General features: G+C 46.9%; 2 protein-coding genes across 3 annotated transcripts in view; one reads left to right on the top strand and one right to left on the bottom strand.

The window, feature by feature from the left end:
- Positions 1–20388, bottom strand: part of LOC115394103 (zinc finger protein 45-like) — a 1173573-nt gene that overhangs the window by 503525 nt on the left and 649660 nt on the right. The window lies entirely within an intron of this gene.
- mmp16a (matrix metallopeptidase 16a (membrane-inserted)) overlaps positions 16925–20388 on the top strand; it is a 56080-nt gene continuing 52616 nt past the window's right edge. For both annotated transcript variants that reach the window (XM_030099309.1, XM_030099308.1), the window contains exon 1: positions 16925–17431. In XM_030099309.1, coding sequence (XP_029955169.1) covers positions 17324–17431 — 108 coding nt within the window. In that variant the 5' untranslated portion in view covers positions 16925–17323. The remainder of the gene's footprint in view (positions 17432–20388) is intronic.

Raw genomic sequence — 20388 nt, 5'->3', positions numbered from 1 at the left:
CTGAAACTTCCGCCTCCGGCCGAGCCGCAGTTCGTTGTCTCAGCCGACCTCCCCCGGAGACACACTCCGGCGTTTCCTACCTGGCGACCTACCTCCACGCCTGTTGAATCAAATTCTGCTCCATTACTCCGTGCTGTAAGTGCGCCGTGACCCCGGCGGAGAGCGTCCGGGAGCGCGGCGCTCAGACGAGAGCGGGGAGACGGGACTCATTCCGGCAATCTCCGGCGGAGAGTCTGGGGTTGATAACACCCGTAACCCCCTGCTGTGTCCAATTCTTCAAGGTTCCACCGGGTCCGGACATAAAAACTCTCGCCCCAGGCAATCATACTGGCTTGAATTTTACGCCACAGTGTATTCTGACTCCATAAAACCTTCATGACTCCTCGTAACCGGCCTCGCCGCACAGCCTGTATGGAGCAGCTTTTTATTGATAATGATGATGATCAGGTGTTTTTCTTTCCTTCAAGCCTCTTTCATGACTTTCTGCCCGCGGCGAGCGACACAGACAACAGGGGGCCGATGCCTTCTTAAAACTCCTCTCCGGGTATTAAGATTAGTTTTATTATTACTGCTCTCAAAGGAGCACTGTCATCGTAAAAGTTTTCCAAACGAGCAGCGGCGATGGCGGCGAAACAGAGCTTCAGCAACTCTTCACTCAGCTTTCCTGAAGGGGAAATAAAAAGAATGAAAGTGAGGATAATTAAAAAGCAACTTGTTGTCTTTTGAGCAGTTTCTTATTTGTCACACGCAGAAACAAAAAAAAAAAAAAAAAAAAAAAAGGCAGATTCTTGGAGACTTTCAGCTCTAATAATCTCATATTTTCCACAGCTGTCCCTCGCCACTGGCGATCGCTTGATGAATCAATGAATTCACCGTTTCAAGTTGGCATCTGTTGAAAGAAATCGTCTCAAAAATCAGAGACTTTTGAGAAGTTTTGATTTGAACAGCAACTCGTTGTATCCATTCACTTCTGGAGCAAGGAGCGATTTCAAACTTATTCTAAAGAAGTGCTTCCATCCCCCGTTAAAACCAGCATTATATATACATACAACACAGTAACTGGCTCATAAGATCGCTCTTCATCATCTACCACTGTCCTCCTCCAGGAGACTGTTGACATTAGAATAGGGTATAATTCATGCGAGGACTTATAAAACTTTAATGGGAACCTGTCTAAAGCAGGTGCTTTGCCAGAGGGCATTAAGCAAATGGCGTTTCTAATATCCTCCGTGGCAAAATGAACATTTGGAGGAGCCAGTGCTCATCTTCTGTCGCAGCAGGACCGGGGCGCCGGTCCAAATGGGCCGTTAAATCTCCTCACAAGCCTTTTTACTCTGAGAGGTGAGGAAAAGGGGGTTTCGGAAATCATGGAAAGTATGATAAAAGACCGAGAGACAAATGCCTCCTCAACTTCTTATTGGAGGTTTAGATGATTTCAAGTTTCCCGAGCAGCCAGGAGCCGTTGAGCAACACAGAAAGACAGAAAGCAGGGGATTTCTCCCCTTTGGTTTACATGTGTTTCTCTTTCCAACCACCAACTGATACCAAAAGCACATGAAATTCTAGACACTGAAATAAAATGCTCTGGTTTGCATGAGTTTCTTGTTGATCCTAGTACAGTTTGCACAAAACCTGCATGTTCCAGACAGGAGAAGAGGGTCCATGCTTCACTGCCGGAGAGTGCTCAGTACGCAGGCCTGGTGGACTCTTGGCGTCGGTGGTTAGCATGCAGTTGTCCCAGAAACACTTCCCCGGACGGGCCATCACTGCCGATGTCTTGCCTATACGGGCGTTTAGTTCGGCATAAGGAGAGGTTGCCGGTTGCTGGATCAAACCGAGGTAGGTGAACTTGTCCACCACCTCAAGGGTGTGGTTACCAGTGTTTATTCTGGGAGCACTACTGACATCCTGGCCCATGACCTCGGTCTTTTTAAGGCTGATGGTGAGGCCGAACTCAGAGCAGGCACCAGCGAAGCAGTTGATGAGACGCCGGAGCGCTTCCTCAGTGTGGACAACAAGACCAGCATCATCAGCATAGAGCAGTTCCCTGATGAGAACGCTCCGCACCTTGGGGCTGTAATATTTACCACCTTTCACGTCATGCGTATAGAATTTGAACGTTCTTTCTTTAATAGAAATTTGTATTATCAATGGCAGACCTTTGAAAAAATATGTGATAGTTTGCATAAATTAAACAAAACCTCAAAAAAAAAACACAATAATGCATTAAAAGTAGAAACATTTTCTGCCAGTTTTGTGTTTTCTTAGATTGATTTGTACTGCAGATAAAAAAAAACCGGCTGTCCCAAAGCAACTTGTGTCTTCTTGTGGAGGTGTTGACAGATTTATATGTTTGGCCTGGGTTTAAGCTTACATGTTGTGAAGTGAGAGTGAAGAAAAAACAGCCATATAACACTGGTTCTCCCCGAGAACCTGGGAAAAGGCAGCTGGTCCCTGCGCAGGCTGCATGGGAGGATGTGTTCTGAGAATGACCTGTAATTCAATCCAGACTCCCTCCGGTTTCCTCCCTGATGGGACCGCTCCGCCGCGGCTCTCTTGTTTTCATTTTTGACAACATGCTGAAGCTCATTTCGTCTCCGCGGCGAGTGAGACTCCCGCCGCCGGTCTCCCAGCAAGGACCATCCAGTAACGCCGCACGACAAAGCGCAGCATGCATGTTCAGCCTCGCTGACTGCGCTCATTGCATTCTTAGACTTCCCAAATCACCAATCAATAGGAACACAAACAAAACCTTGATCTCGCATTTAGTAAAGTTGAAAACGAGAGACGTGTCGTCCTTTTATATAATAGTGTGGCATCAGACTTTCACTGCAGCGCAAGAATCCTCCTCCAGCAGCTGCAGCCTGCCTGGAAATGTTCAATCTGAATTGCAAATATCACAGTCATGCATTCACACTTTACAAATTCGACCTACAAGCTTGATTAGACAACCACTCAAACATTTAGTCATCACTTTTAACCCAAAAATGGCACAATGAGCAGTGCGAAGATATGCGCCGTAACATTTCGTCCTCTGGCAGCGGCGCTTTATAGCCTACTTACAGCCCTGACATAATATTATGGCCTATATAGAGTGTTTACTGCGTGGTAATATGGCGAGAGGCTGAGCCAACATTAATGTGAAATCCAGGCTAATGGGTCTTCGCAGGATTGTATTCCCCTACATTCATTTGACATACATATTTGAGTAATATTCCTTAACTTCCAGTTATCTTCATCAGAGTTTGCTGTAAATGGCGCTTAGTGAGGCTTGTAATGTCTTTCTGAGCCAATCAAGACAGGATTACACTCGGTGTAAACTTGATTATCTCCAGCATGCTGAGAAAGTTGACATTTTTTTTCCTGATTGCCGGCAGAAATTACAGTTTTCAGAGTGTGTTAGGGAGATCTGTGTGGAGATCAGTATAGGAGATAGATTCAGTTACGAAAATGCGTCTTCTGATGAGGTTATTCATTGTTTGGTCGGCCTTTTTCCATCTTCAGGCGGAGCAGAAACACAATGGAGACACTTCGGGTTGCACAGCATCGGTTTTATTAAAAGTGAATTCACGTAATCAGAATGAATTCACGCTTCTCTGCACTGAAACAAACTGTAAGTTGCGGAATTGTTTTTCAGAGGTTGTCATCTGTCGGCCCCATCCCTCCCGACATCAAACTTGGGCGTGGGTCCTGAGAGCGCAAATTAATTCGTCACGCACTCTGTGGTGGTTCTGCAAGGATCTGCTTACTCCTCTGGATATGGAATAAGACCTGAAGTTTGTCATTGATGTGTTTTTTTTTGTTTTTTTTTTCCTCGTCCTCACTTTGCCCCGCGGCAGATTCTTCTGTGAAAAGTAGGGTGCAGCGCTCCGGCTTCCTCCGCCTGCGACGGCTCCATCTGGGCAGCGAGTGGGGAGCGGGTGGAGGCAGGGGAGCAGGGAGGGGTGTGTTTATATAGAGAAAGAGAAGAAGAAGAAGAAAGTGCGCAGAGTGACCGGAGTGCGTCGGCTCAGTGGCAGAGACAGATTGCAGTGGGAGGGACGCGTCCCATTTCTGAGTGTGAGTAACACTGAAAGCACATGACAGCGTGATCTCAATCAAAGAGACAGTCGGGGACGGACATAAGGAGACACACACACACACACACACACTGCAGATAAAGAACAAGCAGTGGTTCCTTCATGCATGAAGGTTTTTGTTCTTCTCGTGTTAAAATAATCACTTCGCCGCTGTTCTTTCAGTGACTCATGAAGACCTTGACGACTGAATGTTTCTCCCACATCTCTTCAAGCTGCTGGGCCGGCGCCGGCATGTGGTCAAGCACCGTCGTGCTGTGTGGACTCGGACGTGGCGCTGAGTTAAAAAAATAAAATAAAATAAAATAAATCCTGACAAATGAAGCTGGCAAGTCGATCCTGTGAACATTTGCATCTCTAGAGAAAAATCCCATGTCATTATTTTTCCAGGGTTTTTTTTTAATTCAGTTTGTTTTTGTTTTTTTTTGTTTTTGTTTTGCTATTTACCAAATTTGCATAAAAGTCTTGTGTCCTCGTCCCCTGACAGACGCTCCCTCCCCGCTGCAGCCTTGGTATCCTGCTCTGTTTCATCTTCCCAGTGTGTTTTCTCGCGCGTCGCTGAACCGTCCCGGTCTGTAATGTAGAACAACCCCCCTCTCTTGTCTTGCTTTACTCTTCTCTGTGTCGTTCGTGCTGCAGCTGTGTGAAAGCCGGTGTTCAGATTTCATCCCATTCTGTTCTTGAGGATTTTTCCTTCCCCTCATTCCAAACAGATTTTATCAATGCATCTTATGTGTGCCAATCGATTCTCGATGTGTGTGTGTGTGAAGGTCATCGTCTGTCTATTTAGTGCCGTAATAGTCGTGACTAACCTGCAGATGTCTGTCTTTCAGCACGTTGGGTCCAGATTCAGACAGATAAAACACATACAAAGCTCGAGATGGAGCGTGCTCCCGCTCTGCTGCTGCATGTTTTCCAGCTCATTGTGTCACTGGCACTCGTGTGTCCCTGAGGCACCAGCTGAGCGATTATGCCGTTCCCACTTGGAACGTTTCACCCCGCAGCTGGCTAAAATGCTAAGTATCTATCCAGAGAAATCGCGGAAGCGGTCCAATCAGATAATCCAATTCCACCTGGCTGTCCAAATGAGGCGCCGAGCCGCCTGGATGCTTATTAGCCATTAACCACGACTCGCCGGGGCTGACGATGGTGGCGTCGCATGAAGGCCCCAAGGCGCGCTGCCATCCTATAGGGTCAAATGGATGATCGCGCAGACCGAGATCTGAGCTGGAAGTCCCTGCAGGAAGACGCTGGAAGAGCCCAGCAGCTGTTCGGGCTGTGTTCAATACCAAACAGAACGGGAGTGATTCAGCATTGTTTGCTTTTGTAATGGGGATTAATGGCAATAATGAACTCAGCAGGCTGCACAAGTCCATCAAGTGCGCACACACACACACACAAACACACACACACACACACACACAGCACAACAAATTGGTCAATCGGATGTAAAGAAACCAGACAAAAGCACAGATTGGAAAAATGCTCAGCGTCTCGCTGGAGGATCATAGAATGTGAGGCGCGGATCATCCCCCTCCATAAACAGACTGCAGCAGCGATTATCTGCGAGTTTTTCATCAATCTCGAGCTTCTCTGTGAAGAAACGAGCACATAAAGCCACGGTTCACGCTCCGAGGCTCCATCTGCATGCGGGAGCTCACTCCTTGATCAGCTGAACTTGGGGATGTTTGCTCTTCTCGCCTTCCGGCCTCAAACGCTTCCATACATAGATAATGTAATATTTGCAGATCTCTTCAGCTGCCCATTCCAGACAAGTCTGACCTTTCAAATGAATATATCTCCTCATTGTGAATACACTTTTGATGGATTTGTTTGCCGCAACACAGAATGCAAACAACGGCGCTCCCCCTTTTTGGGTGAATTTATTCGCGGCGGCATTCTGATGAGGCGGGCGCCGCTCGCCGCTCGCCGGGGCCGACCCGCCGTCCTCGGGGAGGAGATCGCCGACCCGCCCCGCAGCCGGGATGAGCACGGCTGATAATAAAAAAGTCTGCTCTCTCACCTGTGGTCAACAATCCTACCCTAATCCACAAAGCTGTCTGGAGTTATATAATGAAAAATTTACAGTGTGAAATTTACTGCGCGCGCGCGCGCGCGTGTGTGTGTGTGTGTGTGTAAACACACTCTTCAGCCGGCCCTCCGATACGCCCTTCAGAGAGCGGCCGAAGGGCATACACTCACACTCCGCCGTGAGTGTATTATGAGTGTGCAGAGGGGAAGAAAACTTGGTAAAACTAGACATAGAGCTTCAGTGCAGACGGCCTGAAACTGCAGACAAATCCAAATAAAAAGTTAATGAATGGAACCGAAGTCCAAATTCATCAAACTGGCTTCCAGACGTAAAGGAAGGAAACAATCGACAAGCGAAAAAGAGGGAGTCCATCTATTTATTGCTCTGCGGTCATCAGGGAATGGACATGATCAATCAGGTACAGCATTTAGATCGGCTGCCAAACATAAGGCCCGTGGGCCAAAACGGGCCCGCAGGAGACTCCAGTCCAACCAAAACACTGGAAAAGTCCAAATCTAACCAAGTTTTTTTTTTTTAAACCTGTTTTGAGTGAAAATGTCTCACAAATCCATTTAAAAGCTATATTTCAGCAAAATAAACAGACTTACTTTAAGACAACTTCTCTGAAATTGAGACAACTTGTTCTATTAGCAGATTCTTTCACTTAAATTAAGGAGGTGGCCTTGAAATAAGTGGAAACATGTGCCAATAGAACAAATGAAAAATGCCTTCATTTAGGAGAAGTTGTTAGAAGCAAGTCTTATTGTGCCGAAATATACTTTTTAGTGTGGATTTATCTTAAATCAAGTAAAATTAGACATTTCTACTCAAAACAAGCTAAAGAAAAACTTGGTAAGATTTTGACTATGATCATTATGGCATTAGCCTCAACACCATGCTGTCAGAGTTGGTTGGTAAAAACATGCTTATTAACATAACAGGTTTTTTGACATTTCCCTGCGTGTTTTGCACCAGAAAGTAGAAGTAAAATGTATGTTGACAATGTGGTAATTTTCACTAATGATTGCTTGATTATTGTGAGAATAAAAACATTTCCATCATGCCGACTCTCTGAAACAAGGAGCCAAACCGACATGATGAGAACACGTGACTCCGAGCCTCTGGATCCCTGCAGAGACGCTCTTGGCCGTACCTCCATGATAACGAGAGGCTTTTAGAGTTACTCTACTGTTTTCTCGTTTTGAACCAACTCTCCGGACCTCCGGTATCAGGAAGCGATCTCTCCCTTCCCTCACTAGATAACCTGTTTCCTTTCAGTTCTCCATAAAGCTCACTGAATGTGTGTGAAGAGACCAACAGTAGATCGTCGTGCCACGTTCAAAGTCACTTTAATCACCTCTGTGTGTGTGCATGTGTGTGTGCACGACTCTGACTTTTACCGAAAGGCCAACATTTAGTAAATATCAGAGGATGTGACCTATTCCATCCTCTGCGCAGGGATCCGACACACACACACACACACACACACACACACACACACGGGCAGGGCGAATGCCCCCCTCGCCCCGTCTGGCCGCTCGCTCCGTGAGTCAGGGCGGGAGTCAGCAGGTGAACTTCCTGTGATGCCGTCACACGCACGAGAGCGAGAGCGGTGCCAGGCTGCACTCCGCAAGGTGTGCACATACGCACGCGCCGGTTGCATGTGTTCGCCGGTGTATCCTCTTCAGAAGAGGCTCAGCGATCAACACGACGCAACCGAGCAGGAGAGGGAGAGCCGCGGCCGGCCAACAAAAGCCATTTGTGGGGAGACAGGTGGTGCAGAGGACCGCTTTGGTCTTCCTGAATTATTGATGCGGTGACGGAATTTAGACGCTGGCGTAGGTATTTCTGATTTCTCTGATGCAGCCGCCTTACGCAACTCCTATCTGGGTATGCATGAAGCAGACATTAGTTTTTCAGATAAATCCAACTTCAGATGTGAAGACGGCCGAGTGAGCACGGTTCAACCGGTGGAGGCAGCTTTGGATGAGCGTACTGCCTGGAGTGAAAACGAAAGCACCTGTACCTTTACAAAAAAAACCCCAAAACCATCAGTGTTTGAGTGTCGGTGTGTTTTATATATAGAAGCTTTACATGATTCACGCTGCAGGTGGGCAGCCTTTTCTTACAGGAACGAGGACAGCCACAGGAATCTATTTACAGCAGAGCGATGAATGGTCTGCTAGTTTGCGCTGCTGTGTGACTTATGTGGCACGTTGTCCCGAGGCGGAAATTAGATTCCGTACAAATACAGTACAGAGTTCAGCTGACAACTCTACTGCTGCAGATAAAGAAATAAAGTCCTGATGACTTCACTGGAAAGTGGCTGGATCAATACATTCAAAACGTTAGAATTACTGAAACTGTTCTGAAGACGACTTTTATAATCTGTTACAGTCTTAAACCAACTTTCTCACATATACGTATGCATCAGTCCTGAGCAGAAATAGCCGCGGAGCAGCGTGCTCCTGTAATTGATTAGCTGTACTGCCAGTTTAACGCCTGAGCTGCAGGTGTAGAGATATATTAATGGGGCTGCAGTAACAAGCGCAGCGGGCCCTGAACGCTCGCCGCAGTGTTCGGGAAACAAACCCCTCGGCCTCCTCACCAGTGCTCCCAGTTCACTCTGCTGATTAACAAGACGTGTTTTACTGGACGATCTGCCCTGAATTCACATCAGCTGTTTGTCTGCAAAATATATTTCCCTCATAAAGAGTTTCTTAACCACTGGAGCTAATTAGTCTCGGAAAGCCCGGAGCTCTTTGCTTACAATTAACATTTTTAAAGGCCTCTAATGTCATAACACCTTTATTTTAATGTGAGCATCCATCTGAGCAGCGTCTGCAGGATAATGGTTTTCCCATGGCATCCTGACTCTTCCCGGCTCAGGGCCAATTCAGCCCATCACTCCCTCTCCACATTTACATTTCAGATGTACGGCGAACGTATGCGGGACTCCGCCCACCGACAGGCTCCGATTCCCTACCACCATTACTATCTGCTGTTATGCTATTATTTTTTATTTTATTTTTGCGTGGCCTGAATGCTTATGAATACTTATCACACCAAGTGTCATTCAATCACCATTATTCATGAACCCTGCCGCCGCAGCCGAGCGCTGACATGACAGGGTCTGACAAGAGAACAGCGAGGCTGGGGAGAGTGCAAATTCATGACATCTGAATTAAATCTGCTATTTTCTGTGTTTCATAATCGCAATGAGCCAGTCGTGTGTAATGAAAGAGGCACTGATGAGAAAACGACAGCACGGTAGACAACAGCTTAGCATCTTGAAGGTAGACGAACAGTTTGAGATCGTTAGATCACATCAAAACTGAGAGACAATGAGAACCAAATTAAAGTTCTGGAGTTTCACACACAAAAATATATATAAAGCCTTTCCATGTGTGTCCAGAGCATCTTATCAGAAGTGGAGCAGTCGGCGCTGAGAACTGGAGCAGATGGAAGCTGCCATTGTTGTTAAAAATGACTTCAGTTCCTGTTCGCTCTCTCTCTCTCCTCCCCTGAGCTGAACTGACAAAAACTTTCAGTCTGTGCAGTCTGGAGCTGCTCCACGGCGCTCTGACCTGTACGGGGACCCCGGCCGCCCGGCCTTCCCTTCTCCTCTCATTCAGACCGGGGGCTAATCTGAGCGGACAGCTGGATTACCGCAGTCGCACTGAAAGCAGGAATAAAACTCCCTGCGACCCTCTCCTGCAGGCCGCTTTGAAACGCTCCTGTGTGGCGCCAGGCTTCGCCGAGAGCCGAGAACCAATTCGGCGTTTGGACGAGTCGCTTCAGGGAGCTGTAATCAATCATAATTGCTGAAAATAGCGCAGTGAGTGCATTGCTCACCTTTCTGCTGAACTTGATCTTTTCAGCTTTCATTCAGCGGAGGAATGCTTTCACCTCGATATCGGCCCAGTTAAACTTATTAACTGAGGGGTTAACATCATATTACTCTAAAAAAGCCTGCATGTTTCCCCGCTCTCTCCTCTTGACAGGCACACAGTGGAAGACGCTGATGTTCTGACACCTGGACTGGGGATTACATTAGTCTCCATCTTTCACTCTCCGGGAGCTTTTCGCGCCTGTTTGAGTGAAATGATTCAAATAATGATGAATGTGTTTGAAGCAGCGACTCACTCAACTCATTTTTATTCTTTCTTCGCACAAAAAAAACAAACGCAACCAGCTGCAACTTCCAGTATCAGTGAAGCATTCACACCAACACCAGCAAAATGAGAGGGAAAAAAAAAAAAGAAGTGCCTGGATATTTACGATCATCAAATCATCTTTGACTTCCTGTCAAAAACCTGATTGGTCAAACACAGAAGTTTCTGTTTGGGTTTTTATTTACTGAGCAGACACGAAAAAGTTACTGATATTCTCCACCATGTCTGCAGACGAAGACGTCCGGACGCTCGGCCTCCACGCAAACCCCATATTTTCACATCCGTCGATTCAACGCGGCGAGCTCTGGAAGTGGAGTTTACCTTCTTTAGTGCTGCGCTTCTCCTGCGAGTTTCTCCCACTGAAGTTATTACCGGCTCTGTTATGGCATCATATTCCCACAAGCACAAGTTTGAAAAAAGAAACTGTTGGCCACACGGAGCCGGGGAGAGAGAAAGAGAGGGAGTTTGCCAACAGCGCCGACTGACCTACTTCCGATTTCTCCTTCTTTTTTTGGTGATTATCAGTTTCCACGTTTTTTGGCCAATGGGTGGCTGCATGGTGCAAATGTTTACCCCGAACAGGAAGGGTGGAAGCAGGAACTCTGGGTTTGAGAGCCGCTGCAACCACAACCAATCACAAAGGGAAATCTGTGTGTGTGTGTGTTCGTGTGTGTGTGTGTGTGTGTGTGTGTGTGTGTGCCTGGGGGAAGTTGCTTTCCATTGCTTCAACTTTGAAACTTATTTCCTCGCGTTATCAGATCCGATGGGAGGTTCGCTGCGACTATTTTTGACTCATTGAAAGCCGGCGTCGGCCGACACCGTCTGAACTGGTTCAGCGTGATTTCGTGGGCTCGCCTCAACAAAATGTGCCCAACAGGATGCTGTGCGTGACCTTTGACACGCTGGAATGACGTGGAGATGAACAAGTAAATCTGAAGCCAAAGGGAGAAAGAAGGACGAGTTTTCCTTCTTATGAAGAACTAACGACAAACAAAAATAAGTGGAGAGTAAAACTAGTTTCTGAAGGAATTCAGGATCCATTCAGTAAAGAAAAAGGTCATCACTGGGAACGGTACAGTCTCATGTAATCAATATTTGTGATGTACATTATGAAGCATATAAGAGTCAGAAAATGCTGTTCTAAATTTACTGATTCTAAGATTATTTTCAGGAATTTCAAAGCAGATCGCATCATGACAGTCTGAGACGGACGGATGCTAAAACTCCCCGGTTCCTCTTTAGAAACTGGAGACTGGCTGCAGACCTTTGATTTCAAGAGAACCCAAAGCTCTTCAATAACAATTTTGGATGAATGAATTCCTTTAATAGTCCCGTCCACATGTTGTGCAGAGCGCAGCACGCCCTGTGCTGGGCTTTGATTGGAGCGCTCGCTCCTGTGTCGCTCACGCTCCCTTTTGTCTCTTTATGCAGGTTTGAGCTTTCATCGCTGAAGAGCCTGCCAGCATTTCAAAGCCGATACATCTATTGTCGTCCTGACTTGTTCTCGGCCAATTTCCTGCCAAATCAACGGCCCGCCCTGCCGCCCGACCCGTCTCATCCATTCATCTGTTTCTGACCGGCTCCTGCTCCCTCCGTCTTTGATTTTGGAGCGCGGCAGCGAATCGCACATCCGCTACCGTCCGCGTGCAGAATCCCATCTTATTATGTAAATATCCAGCGCGCTTAGACACTGTGTGGGCTGTAATCGGGTCGTTATCAAACCAAGCCGGCCTATTTCTGCCGCTCCGCCGTCTGAAAGTTCAAACCGTTCGGCGCCCGTTTCCGGCGCCGCCACCGGGTTAATAGAAATCAGCTCCCGGCTGCATTTCAAAACTTCCTCGAAAGACGTCCAATCACATCTCTGGTGGCTTCTGACGGCAGCCAGGGACACAGATGTGTTGATTTCCTGTGTCGTTCGCCTCTGCAGGGTTTGAGCCAAGCCTTGATCCAAAATGGAGAAATGAAAGCTTGATCCTCTCATGAATTCACATGGAGGGAACGGGACTCCTTTTGTTTTCCATCAAATGTTTACGAGCCTGTCTTTGACACATGGGAGGAAAACTAGACGTTTTTGCTGTTGTAATTATTGATCACATGTGTATTGGCAAACTTCAGGTCCAAACTCCTAAAAATGCAGCAGATGAGGAACAGATACGATGTTTTACTCCACACACATGGAAGAAAACAATTCTGGCAGAAATTAGGCTCCAAATGCAACCAAGAAAGCGTTTTTAATAATGTTGGAAGGCATGAAAGTCTCTTTCAGGCAGTATGAATAATAGTAGCTTCAAATGACCGAGCTCCAGCACTAATGATCAGGAGTGGCTCGTAGCCTGGACGGATCTTCAAACGAAGGGGAAAACACACACCCAGAATGATTTTGGTTTCAGGCTCCACAAAGTTGGTCAAACAAGTAAAATGCTTTTTGTTGGAACCGCTACTTTTTTATGAGAGGTTTTCCCCTTTTATTAGTTTCATCTGGATGCACTACAACACAAAAATCAATCAGAGACTTAATGACAGCCTTTACAGCCTACATTTGATTACTATCTTTATGGTTCTTGAGATGAATTCATGTTACGTTTTGGACGTATTTCCACGCTAGTCATCGTTTTCAGAAATGATAAAGGACACAACAACACGGTGACTTTTCGATACTCAACTAGACCCTGCCGGAAAGGGACGATTCTTGCCGCGCTTCTCCAGCCAGCCCTGAACCGTGAACCACAGGAAACACTACAGAAATCAAACATCCAGCAATGCGGCCTTTCAGTCCCGGAGGATGTCGGAAATGCCTCCTCTGAATGGCGTTTTGTTCAGAAAATGCGATACTTATGAAATTCTATCGCGCGAGCCAAAAGCAGAGGAATACCCGCATTTGTCCGTCTCAGATTTTCACTTGAGAAACTCCGAAATTACCGAGGACTGTCTCCACGGCGCTGCATTATCTATTTTAAATTCCTGTGCTTTAAGAGAAAGGCAGACAGACGGGAGGCTTTGGATCCCCGCTGCCAGCAGATCCAGGAGGTCTGACTGGGAGCAGATGCAGCCGTTATGAGACGGAGTCGTGTTCGCAAAGGGAGGCTTTGAGGATCCTGGCAAGGCTCGGCGCTGGTGGGTGGACCAGTTGGAAAGGGCCAAAACCTTTTCAGAAAGGGTATTCAGGATTACAGAGCGAGAGAGGAAATCATTAAGGAGAGGAGAGGAAGAGACGGAGAATTAGGGAAAGGAGAGAGGAAGTGGGGATGGGAAAGTGACTCGGCCTGCCAGCAAACTTCAGAATGAGCTTAACGAGAACAAAGGAAGGATGTCAGGCTCCCAACAACTGGAGCAGCTATTTGTGAAAGTGCACTACGGCAAAGACTGATGAAATTAATTCAATCCCACAAATGAGAAAGAAGGGACACAACAACTGGTCCCACAGCTCTGAGGTTCTGTTTGACTCAGCAATAAATGGAACCAGTGGAAGTGAAGACTGAGACTGACTCTCTGTTCAATCATCAGACACATGAAGAATCAAGACAAAAACACGTGGATCATCTGAATGGGCTGCTCGTTCTGTAAACAGAGTTATTAGGCAAAGTAAAGCCAGCCACAGTAAAGAAAGACTCATAAAATCAGTTTTAATTATTGTTGAGAACTTTGGTTTTGGATGAGGAGGAGAAGAAAATCCTCCTGGAATGACGGACATGGACGATACGTTCACAGCGAGAGGAGAGACAGTGAGGCGACGCTGACAGCAGAAAGGGTGAAGAGGAGGAGACGCGTGGAGGGCGGGGCAGCCGGAAACGACATGAAATGTGCACAACATCCTGTTTTATGTCTTTATTTCTTCATAAATTTCAGTGTACTTTTCCTGTTAGAGGAATGTTCTTTGAACCCAGGTGATTTATGCAGGAAGATGTTATTGACAATGTAATTAAATGGGATCTACTTTAAGTAGTATTTCACATAAGTTAAGTCCTTTTTTTTAAAAAACAACAACATTGACTTCACTTACATTACACGATTTAAAGAGGATATATTATTGAAAAATCCCATTCTGACAGAATAAACGTGTGTTAAATTGTATTCACCTTTCCTTAAAGGTGCTGTAGGCAGGATCCGCATCTCCGCCATCTTGCTTAGGGTTACCTAAGCAAGATGGCGATTTGACCCATCTAAGATGGCGATTTGAAACCCAGCACAGCCAATCCTGTCCTGTTTTCTCTGACATCACGCCCTCACGCAAGTTAAGCCCCTCCCACAAGAACGTGCGACGAACGCCCCTCGACCAATCACGGTTAGAGCCCCAGGGGCTCTTCTGATTGGTCAAAGATACCTGGAGCTGTCGAGATTCCTTTTCAGCTCAGAACAGAGACAGATGGAAACGCTGCGCCCTCGCAGTACTGCAATTATGCTACACTCCTAAAGGATTATCAATGGATACTCTAACATTTAATCCAAAGAAAACACAGAAAAATTAGCACTGACTACTACTAATCCTGCCTACAGCACCTTTAAATCTTGAGAAAATATGAATAAATTCATATTTCATGAGCTGTCTAACAATTAATCAAGTTGTTTAGTAATAGTTGTAACATGCAGTCGTCTACTGAGGGTCTCCACTGACAGGCCAGTAGCAGACATACTGCATTTAGTACATCGTATTGTAATCAGCAAGATAAATAAAATGAAATAACTGAATAAATACCCACATATATCTGTTTTCAGGCTGTGCTGCTGAGTTTGTATGTTTTCGTCCTAAAAGCGTCCTAATTAATGATTAATGATCAGGTTAATGATTGTGGAGTGCTGCCAGTGTTTATTTGAAATCACAGATATGAAAGTTCAGATTCATCAAAGATCTTCAAGGAAACAAAGCCACAAAGAAAACAAAACAACTTAACATTTAAAAGACCTGATCAGAAATGATTTAACTGCAAATATAATGAAAACCTTATAAATTAGGGTGAAGCTAATGGTGTTGTTTTTGTTAATAAAATTAATCATGTGTTTATATGTAAAAGTCCTGTTAACAATTTAGCTATTTTCACTTAGAATGAGAGTAAGAGAGTGCACCGTGTTTTATTTAATTGAGTGAAAGTTCGTGTTTTTGAGGCCGTTTTCCATTAAGTGCTGATCTGACTGTGTATCCTCGTTATTTTTGCTCTGCCGTCTGTAAGCCGGGTTATCTTACTAGAACAGTTGTTGCATGTAAATTTACTCCGACGCAGTAATTTCATTGAATTTCCAGAAGTTTGCCTTTTCAAAATGCTGAAAATGTGAAAATAAAGTGACCTGACACGGGGTAATGAGTTTTCTGCCCCTCTTGCTGCTGGCTTATTAAACAGGATCTCCATTAGAGCTCGCCGCGCTGACTGACGAGGCGACACCATCATCATGTCCGCGCCGAGAAAATGAGAGATTGTCACATTAATTTAAAAGCTCTTCTGGGAGTACTGGGGAGGATTTTACTGTCTGGTCCCTCATCGATGATGAGGTGAAACTGCCGTTCGGCTGTCACCCTCGGTACCGAGCAGTGACTCAGCTGAAGCTGAAGATAAGTCAGTGATCAATGAGTGAAGCGAGGCCTGGACGGGAGGCAGGATGGCCGGACTCATTATTCACTGTGACAATACTCGACTGAGATGAAACCGATTCTGAGATGAGGCCATGTGGCTTATCTGCAATGTATATTCTTAGTTCATGCAGATGAGATTAGAGCTTGATGAGCGGGTTTCTTGTAAAGCAGAGCCTCTGAAAGTTTCTCCACAGTAACATCAATGACTGTCCTCATTGCATCACCCTCTGCTCCTGGAAGCAGCACTGACACAGAGAAAAAAGACATCTGAGAGGGATTACTCACCCACACTGAGAGGTTGTGGTCGTTTGAATTGAAGCCCGGCCCCGTCAGCGCCCTCTAGCGGTCCAGAAACACACCGCACGTTACTGTGATGCAGGTTGCTTTGCAATGTGTCTGCAGGACACTAGAATGTGATTTTCATTCTGTCTGTGCCAGGAGTCTGCAGCCCACAGCCACACTCTGCTCTTTTGTACCTCTAGCAACTAAATTATCTGAATATTTGTCTCATCTATTTTTTTATTTATGTTTTAACTTGACACTTTAGGTGATGAATGTGTGATAAATCCAAAAATACCTCTTGGTAAACTGTCCAAGAGTCCAAACAGATAAAAAATCTATTCATTGCAGACACTGCTGTGTGGAGAATGCTGATTTACCTGCATATGTGGTAGAAATGCATCTATTGATTTTCTATAACATTTTATTCTTTTCCAAGTTGTGACATTCTGAGTGCAGGCAGGAAAACTGGACTGTGTTTCTCCTGATGAGTTGAATTCAGTGGAAAGTGGGTGAAAATATCTCATTTTGTCTTAAAGGTTGCAGATATCTGACATATCGAGAGGAAACTCTGTTTATATTTATTTTCATTCTGGGAAGGTTAACTCTTTGGAAGTCCTAATATGTGCACGCCGTGTGTGAAAGTGATCATTTATGCACAGGAGGGACAAATAACGGGAATGTTTTTGTTGTTATTGTTGTTGTTGGGTTGGAGCGCGTGCGTGAGGACGGGATGGGGAGGGGGGGGGGGGCGCTCTCGCCGCTGCGCGCATGCGCACTCGGTGGGAAGCGCGGTGTATAACGGGCAGCTATGCCGCGCTCTGCAGAAGACGGGCTGGACGCGTCCGCTTGGAACAACGGCCGGTGCACCGGGGGACCGACCCGGGGACTGCGGGACGCGGCGCGCTGCTGACAGACGGCCTCTCCCCGGGGACAGCCTCCCGTCCGCTCCCGGCGAGCCGCGGCGGAGCACCGAATCCGCTCTTTGTGCGCTCTTTCTCTCCGCTCCTCTGATTTTTTTCCTCCCCCCCCCCCCCCCCCCCCCTCCTCTCCGCTTCTCGGCTCCCGGCAGAAAGACCCCGACACGGCAGCGATGTTGCCGCTACATGTGCAGGATTAACCTCCGCTCCGTGCCGCGTGTCCGCCTCGCCCGTACGTCGCCGCGCCCGCAGCCCGAGCCGCCGCAGCGGGGTCCGCCATGGGCTCGTCGGCGCTCCGCGGCTGCTGGATGGGGACGCTGTGCCTGCAGCTGCTGCTGTGGATTTTATGTGCGGTGAACGGAGAGGAGCAGCCGTTCAGCGTGGAGGTGAGGCTGCTGTTTGGAGCCGTCTTGTTTTTATTATTTCTATCAATCCTGAAGAATAAAGTCCCGGAGGTCGCGCTGCTGCTGTGTGGATGTTTCAGTAACAACAGGGTCTTTGTCAGGAGCCCAGCTGGGCTGCACTTCTGTCTTTCTTATTTCACCCACTTTCAGAAATCCTCTCAATGAATTAAAATGATTTTTTTTCCCCAAAAACGGGGATGTGAATGTTTCAGTTTGGCGCACAAAGCAAACGCTGTTGGGAATCATTCCCCTTCTGTTCCAGCTGATAACTTCACTTCTGGGTCTTTTTAACCAACTCAGCATTCATCCACTAATGAAAATCACGTTTCTGAGTGGAGCAGCTGCTCGCAGAGGGATATTTTTAAATAAAAAAAAATGAAAAGAAGGAGGATGACATCCTCCTCTTTACCACATTCAGATACAATCGCTTGTTATTGTAGCGACAGCAGCACATGCTCCAAGGCTCGGCTCTCCAGAAAGGGATCTGATGGGGTCACAGGCTCAATGTGGGCAGCCAGATGAGATGTGAACCCAGCAAAGTGGGCTTCCACACAAAGAGAGCCTTTATTCCGATCTGATCTCCCAGCTTAATGGGTTGTTGCGAGTCCTCGGGCTACAAGTGTTATGCCACTAAAAACTTGAACTCTCAATCAGCCCCTTTTTTTAGAAAGAAAAAGAAAAAGAACCCAGTCTGTGTTTATTCATCCAGCCCCGGGGACTCGGTGCTGTCTCCTTTCTGTCCCTCCTCCCTGTGTCCCTCATCGTCTCTCACATAGAGACACATCTCTGCCTCCTCCTGGCATGCCTGCTGCTGACAGTCCCTCCAGCCTTACATCCATGCAGCCACATGATTTACAAGCTTGGCATACCATACCCCCCCCCCCCCCCATACCCCCCTTCAGCAGATTTAATCCAGATGCTACAGGTTATTTAGTTAAAAAGCCCGGGCTCACATGACAGAATGTAAAGAAGACGTCCAGGCGTCTGTTCAGCAGACCTCTGGACTCAGTCGCTCTCCGTGCATGTTGATGGCGCGTATCCCCGATTAAAAGCGCTTTGTTGGTAATAACATCATCATTGTGCCTTATAGCATTCCCTTCTCCCACGTCCTCCGCCTCCACTCAAATGTGATTATCCTCCCTCAGCCTTTGCAGCTCTCTTCGTGGCACAGCGCGCTCTCGCTTGTTCCTCCATAAATCTCACATCTGTAACTTTTCCTAATGGATGAACAGCAGGAGAGCCCAGCTCTGGAGGTGTGTGTCTGCACATTCCCCGTCCCCCCCGCTGAGCCTGACATGTGAAGATGCTGCTGAGCTCCCACACATGATCCCGCCTGCAGGACGGGTGGATTTGGGGGGGGGGGTTATGGGGAACGCTTTACAGTAGCGTCTTTCTGCCTCCCGATGCGACTGCGTGCGTGTGGGATTTCCACAGCTCCGGCACGTCGTTATGCTCTCGTCGGCGCGACGTGAGATGATGTTTACGACCTCTGGCCCAGCTGCCGGGGATGTGGAGGCAGAGCGGCGATGGAGGCAGGCAGAGGTGGGTGGGTGTGGGGGGGAGCGCCGCTTCGCTTCTGTGCACATTTCTAAACAGCTGAGGAGCGTTTCAGAGTTCAAACCATTGTTTCAAGTGCATTCTCTGTTCTGACAGCACAGGCCTGAACAGGCGTTATCACATCCCAGGTGTTCAGTTCTGATTGATTGCTGGACTTTCTGGTGTTTTTCAGTTGTTGGGATCCATCGTCACGTGTTCGTTAGATGCTTGTGATTTGAAATATGTGCAAAGTTTTTTTATATATTCATATAACGTTGTACTAAAACTTATTTTCATTGTTCTTGCCCTCCGCATGTTTGTTTCTATCACGATTTTGTCTCAAAAACTAAAAGGCTGGGAAAAGGCACCCCCCTGACCCCCTCATGGCCTGTTTTTCCTGTTGCTCCGCCCCCTCTGAAGCTTCCCAGCCTCCTGATGGGAGTCATATCACACGACTTTGAAAATCACAAGTTTAAACTGTGAAACTGGACTGAACTGCTTTCACTGGAGCCACTTGCTGCACTTGTTATGACTGTGTTTGTGTGTGTGTGTGAGTGTGTGTGTTTACCTACACCGCAGGTTAGGGAGGGCAATAAAGACGCCAGAGATGAGCGTTTCTTCTAAATACCAGGTGTGGTTTGAGGTGGGAGGTCATCCAGAGCCTGCCCTGTAATTGCTGGTCAGCCTGCGGTCTCTCGAAAAGCCCCGGCTCTTTCGGATGGCAGCTTTAGTGCCGACTTCCTGGATTTGTCTTCATGGCTGAGCTCACATTAAAGCCGCCTTTCCCCAGTCGCCCCCCTCCCGTCCCTCCCTCCGTTCCCTCGCTTTGGATTACATTTTTACAGAAAGTGCAGTCTGTCACCGGGTGATAAAACAGTAATTAATACGAAAGCGCAGGACCTCACTCCAGCTCCACAGATCGGTTCTCACTGCTCAAATCTTTCCAGAAAGAAGCTCTCCAGCTTCTGTTTATCCGATTATCTTCCCCCATTTGCGCCGGAAATCAGACAGTGTCATTAACAATGGCACAGTCGACGCTTGATTTTATTTGTTTGGTTGCGGGTTTGACTCCATGATGATCTGACGCAGAGGAGCTGAGGATGTTATGTGACAGCCGGTGAAACGGTGTCTTTCTCTGCGAGGCCTCACACTGTAGGTGGGCCGCTTGAAGCACTCAAGCCTTCATGAGTTATTTTTATCATTAGCTTTTATGTAACCAGAGCAATTAGAAAGAAGCAGGGGAAGATTAATCTCCCGTTCCTCCATGTGTTTGACAGTGTTTGGACTGTTGAGGGGAAACGTCTCTGAATATTGCATCAGTGTTTTTACTACTCAGCGCCTCAGAGACCCTCAGTTCGATGGACAGCGTCTTATTTACGAGGTTTTAAAGGGTTAGCTTAGAC

This window comes from Salarias fasciatus, chromosome 9, assembly GCF_902148845.1.
Source record: "Salarias fasciatus chromosome 9, fSalaFa1.1, whole genome shotgun sequence".
Lineage (NCBI taxonomy): Eukaryota > Metazoa > Chordata > Actinopteri > Blenniiformes > Blenniidae > Salarias > Salarias fasciatus.
The sequence above is the reverse complement of the archived record's forward strand: the minus strand, read 5'-3'. Positions and strand labels throughout refer to the sequence as shown.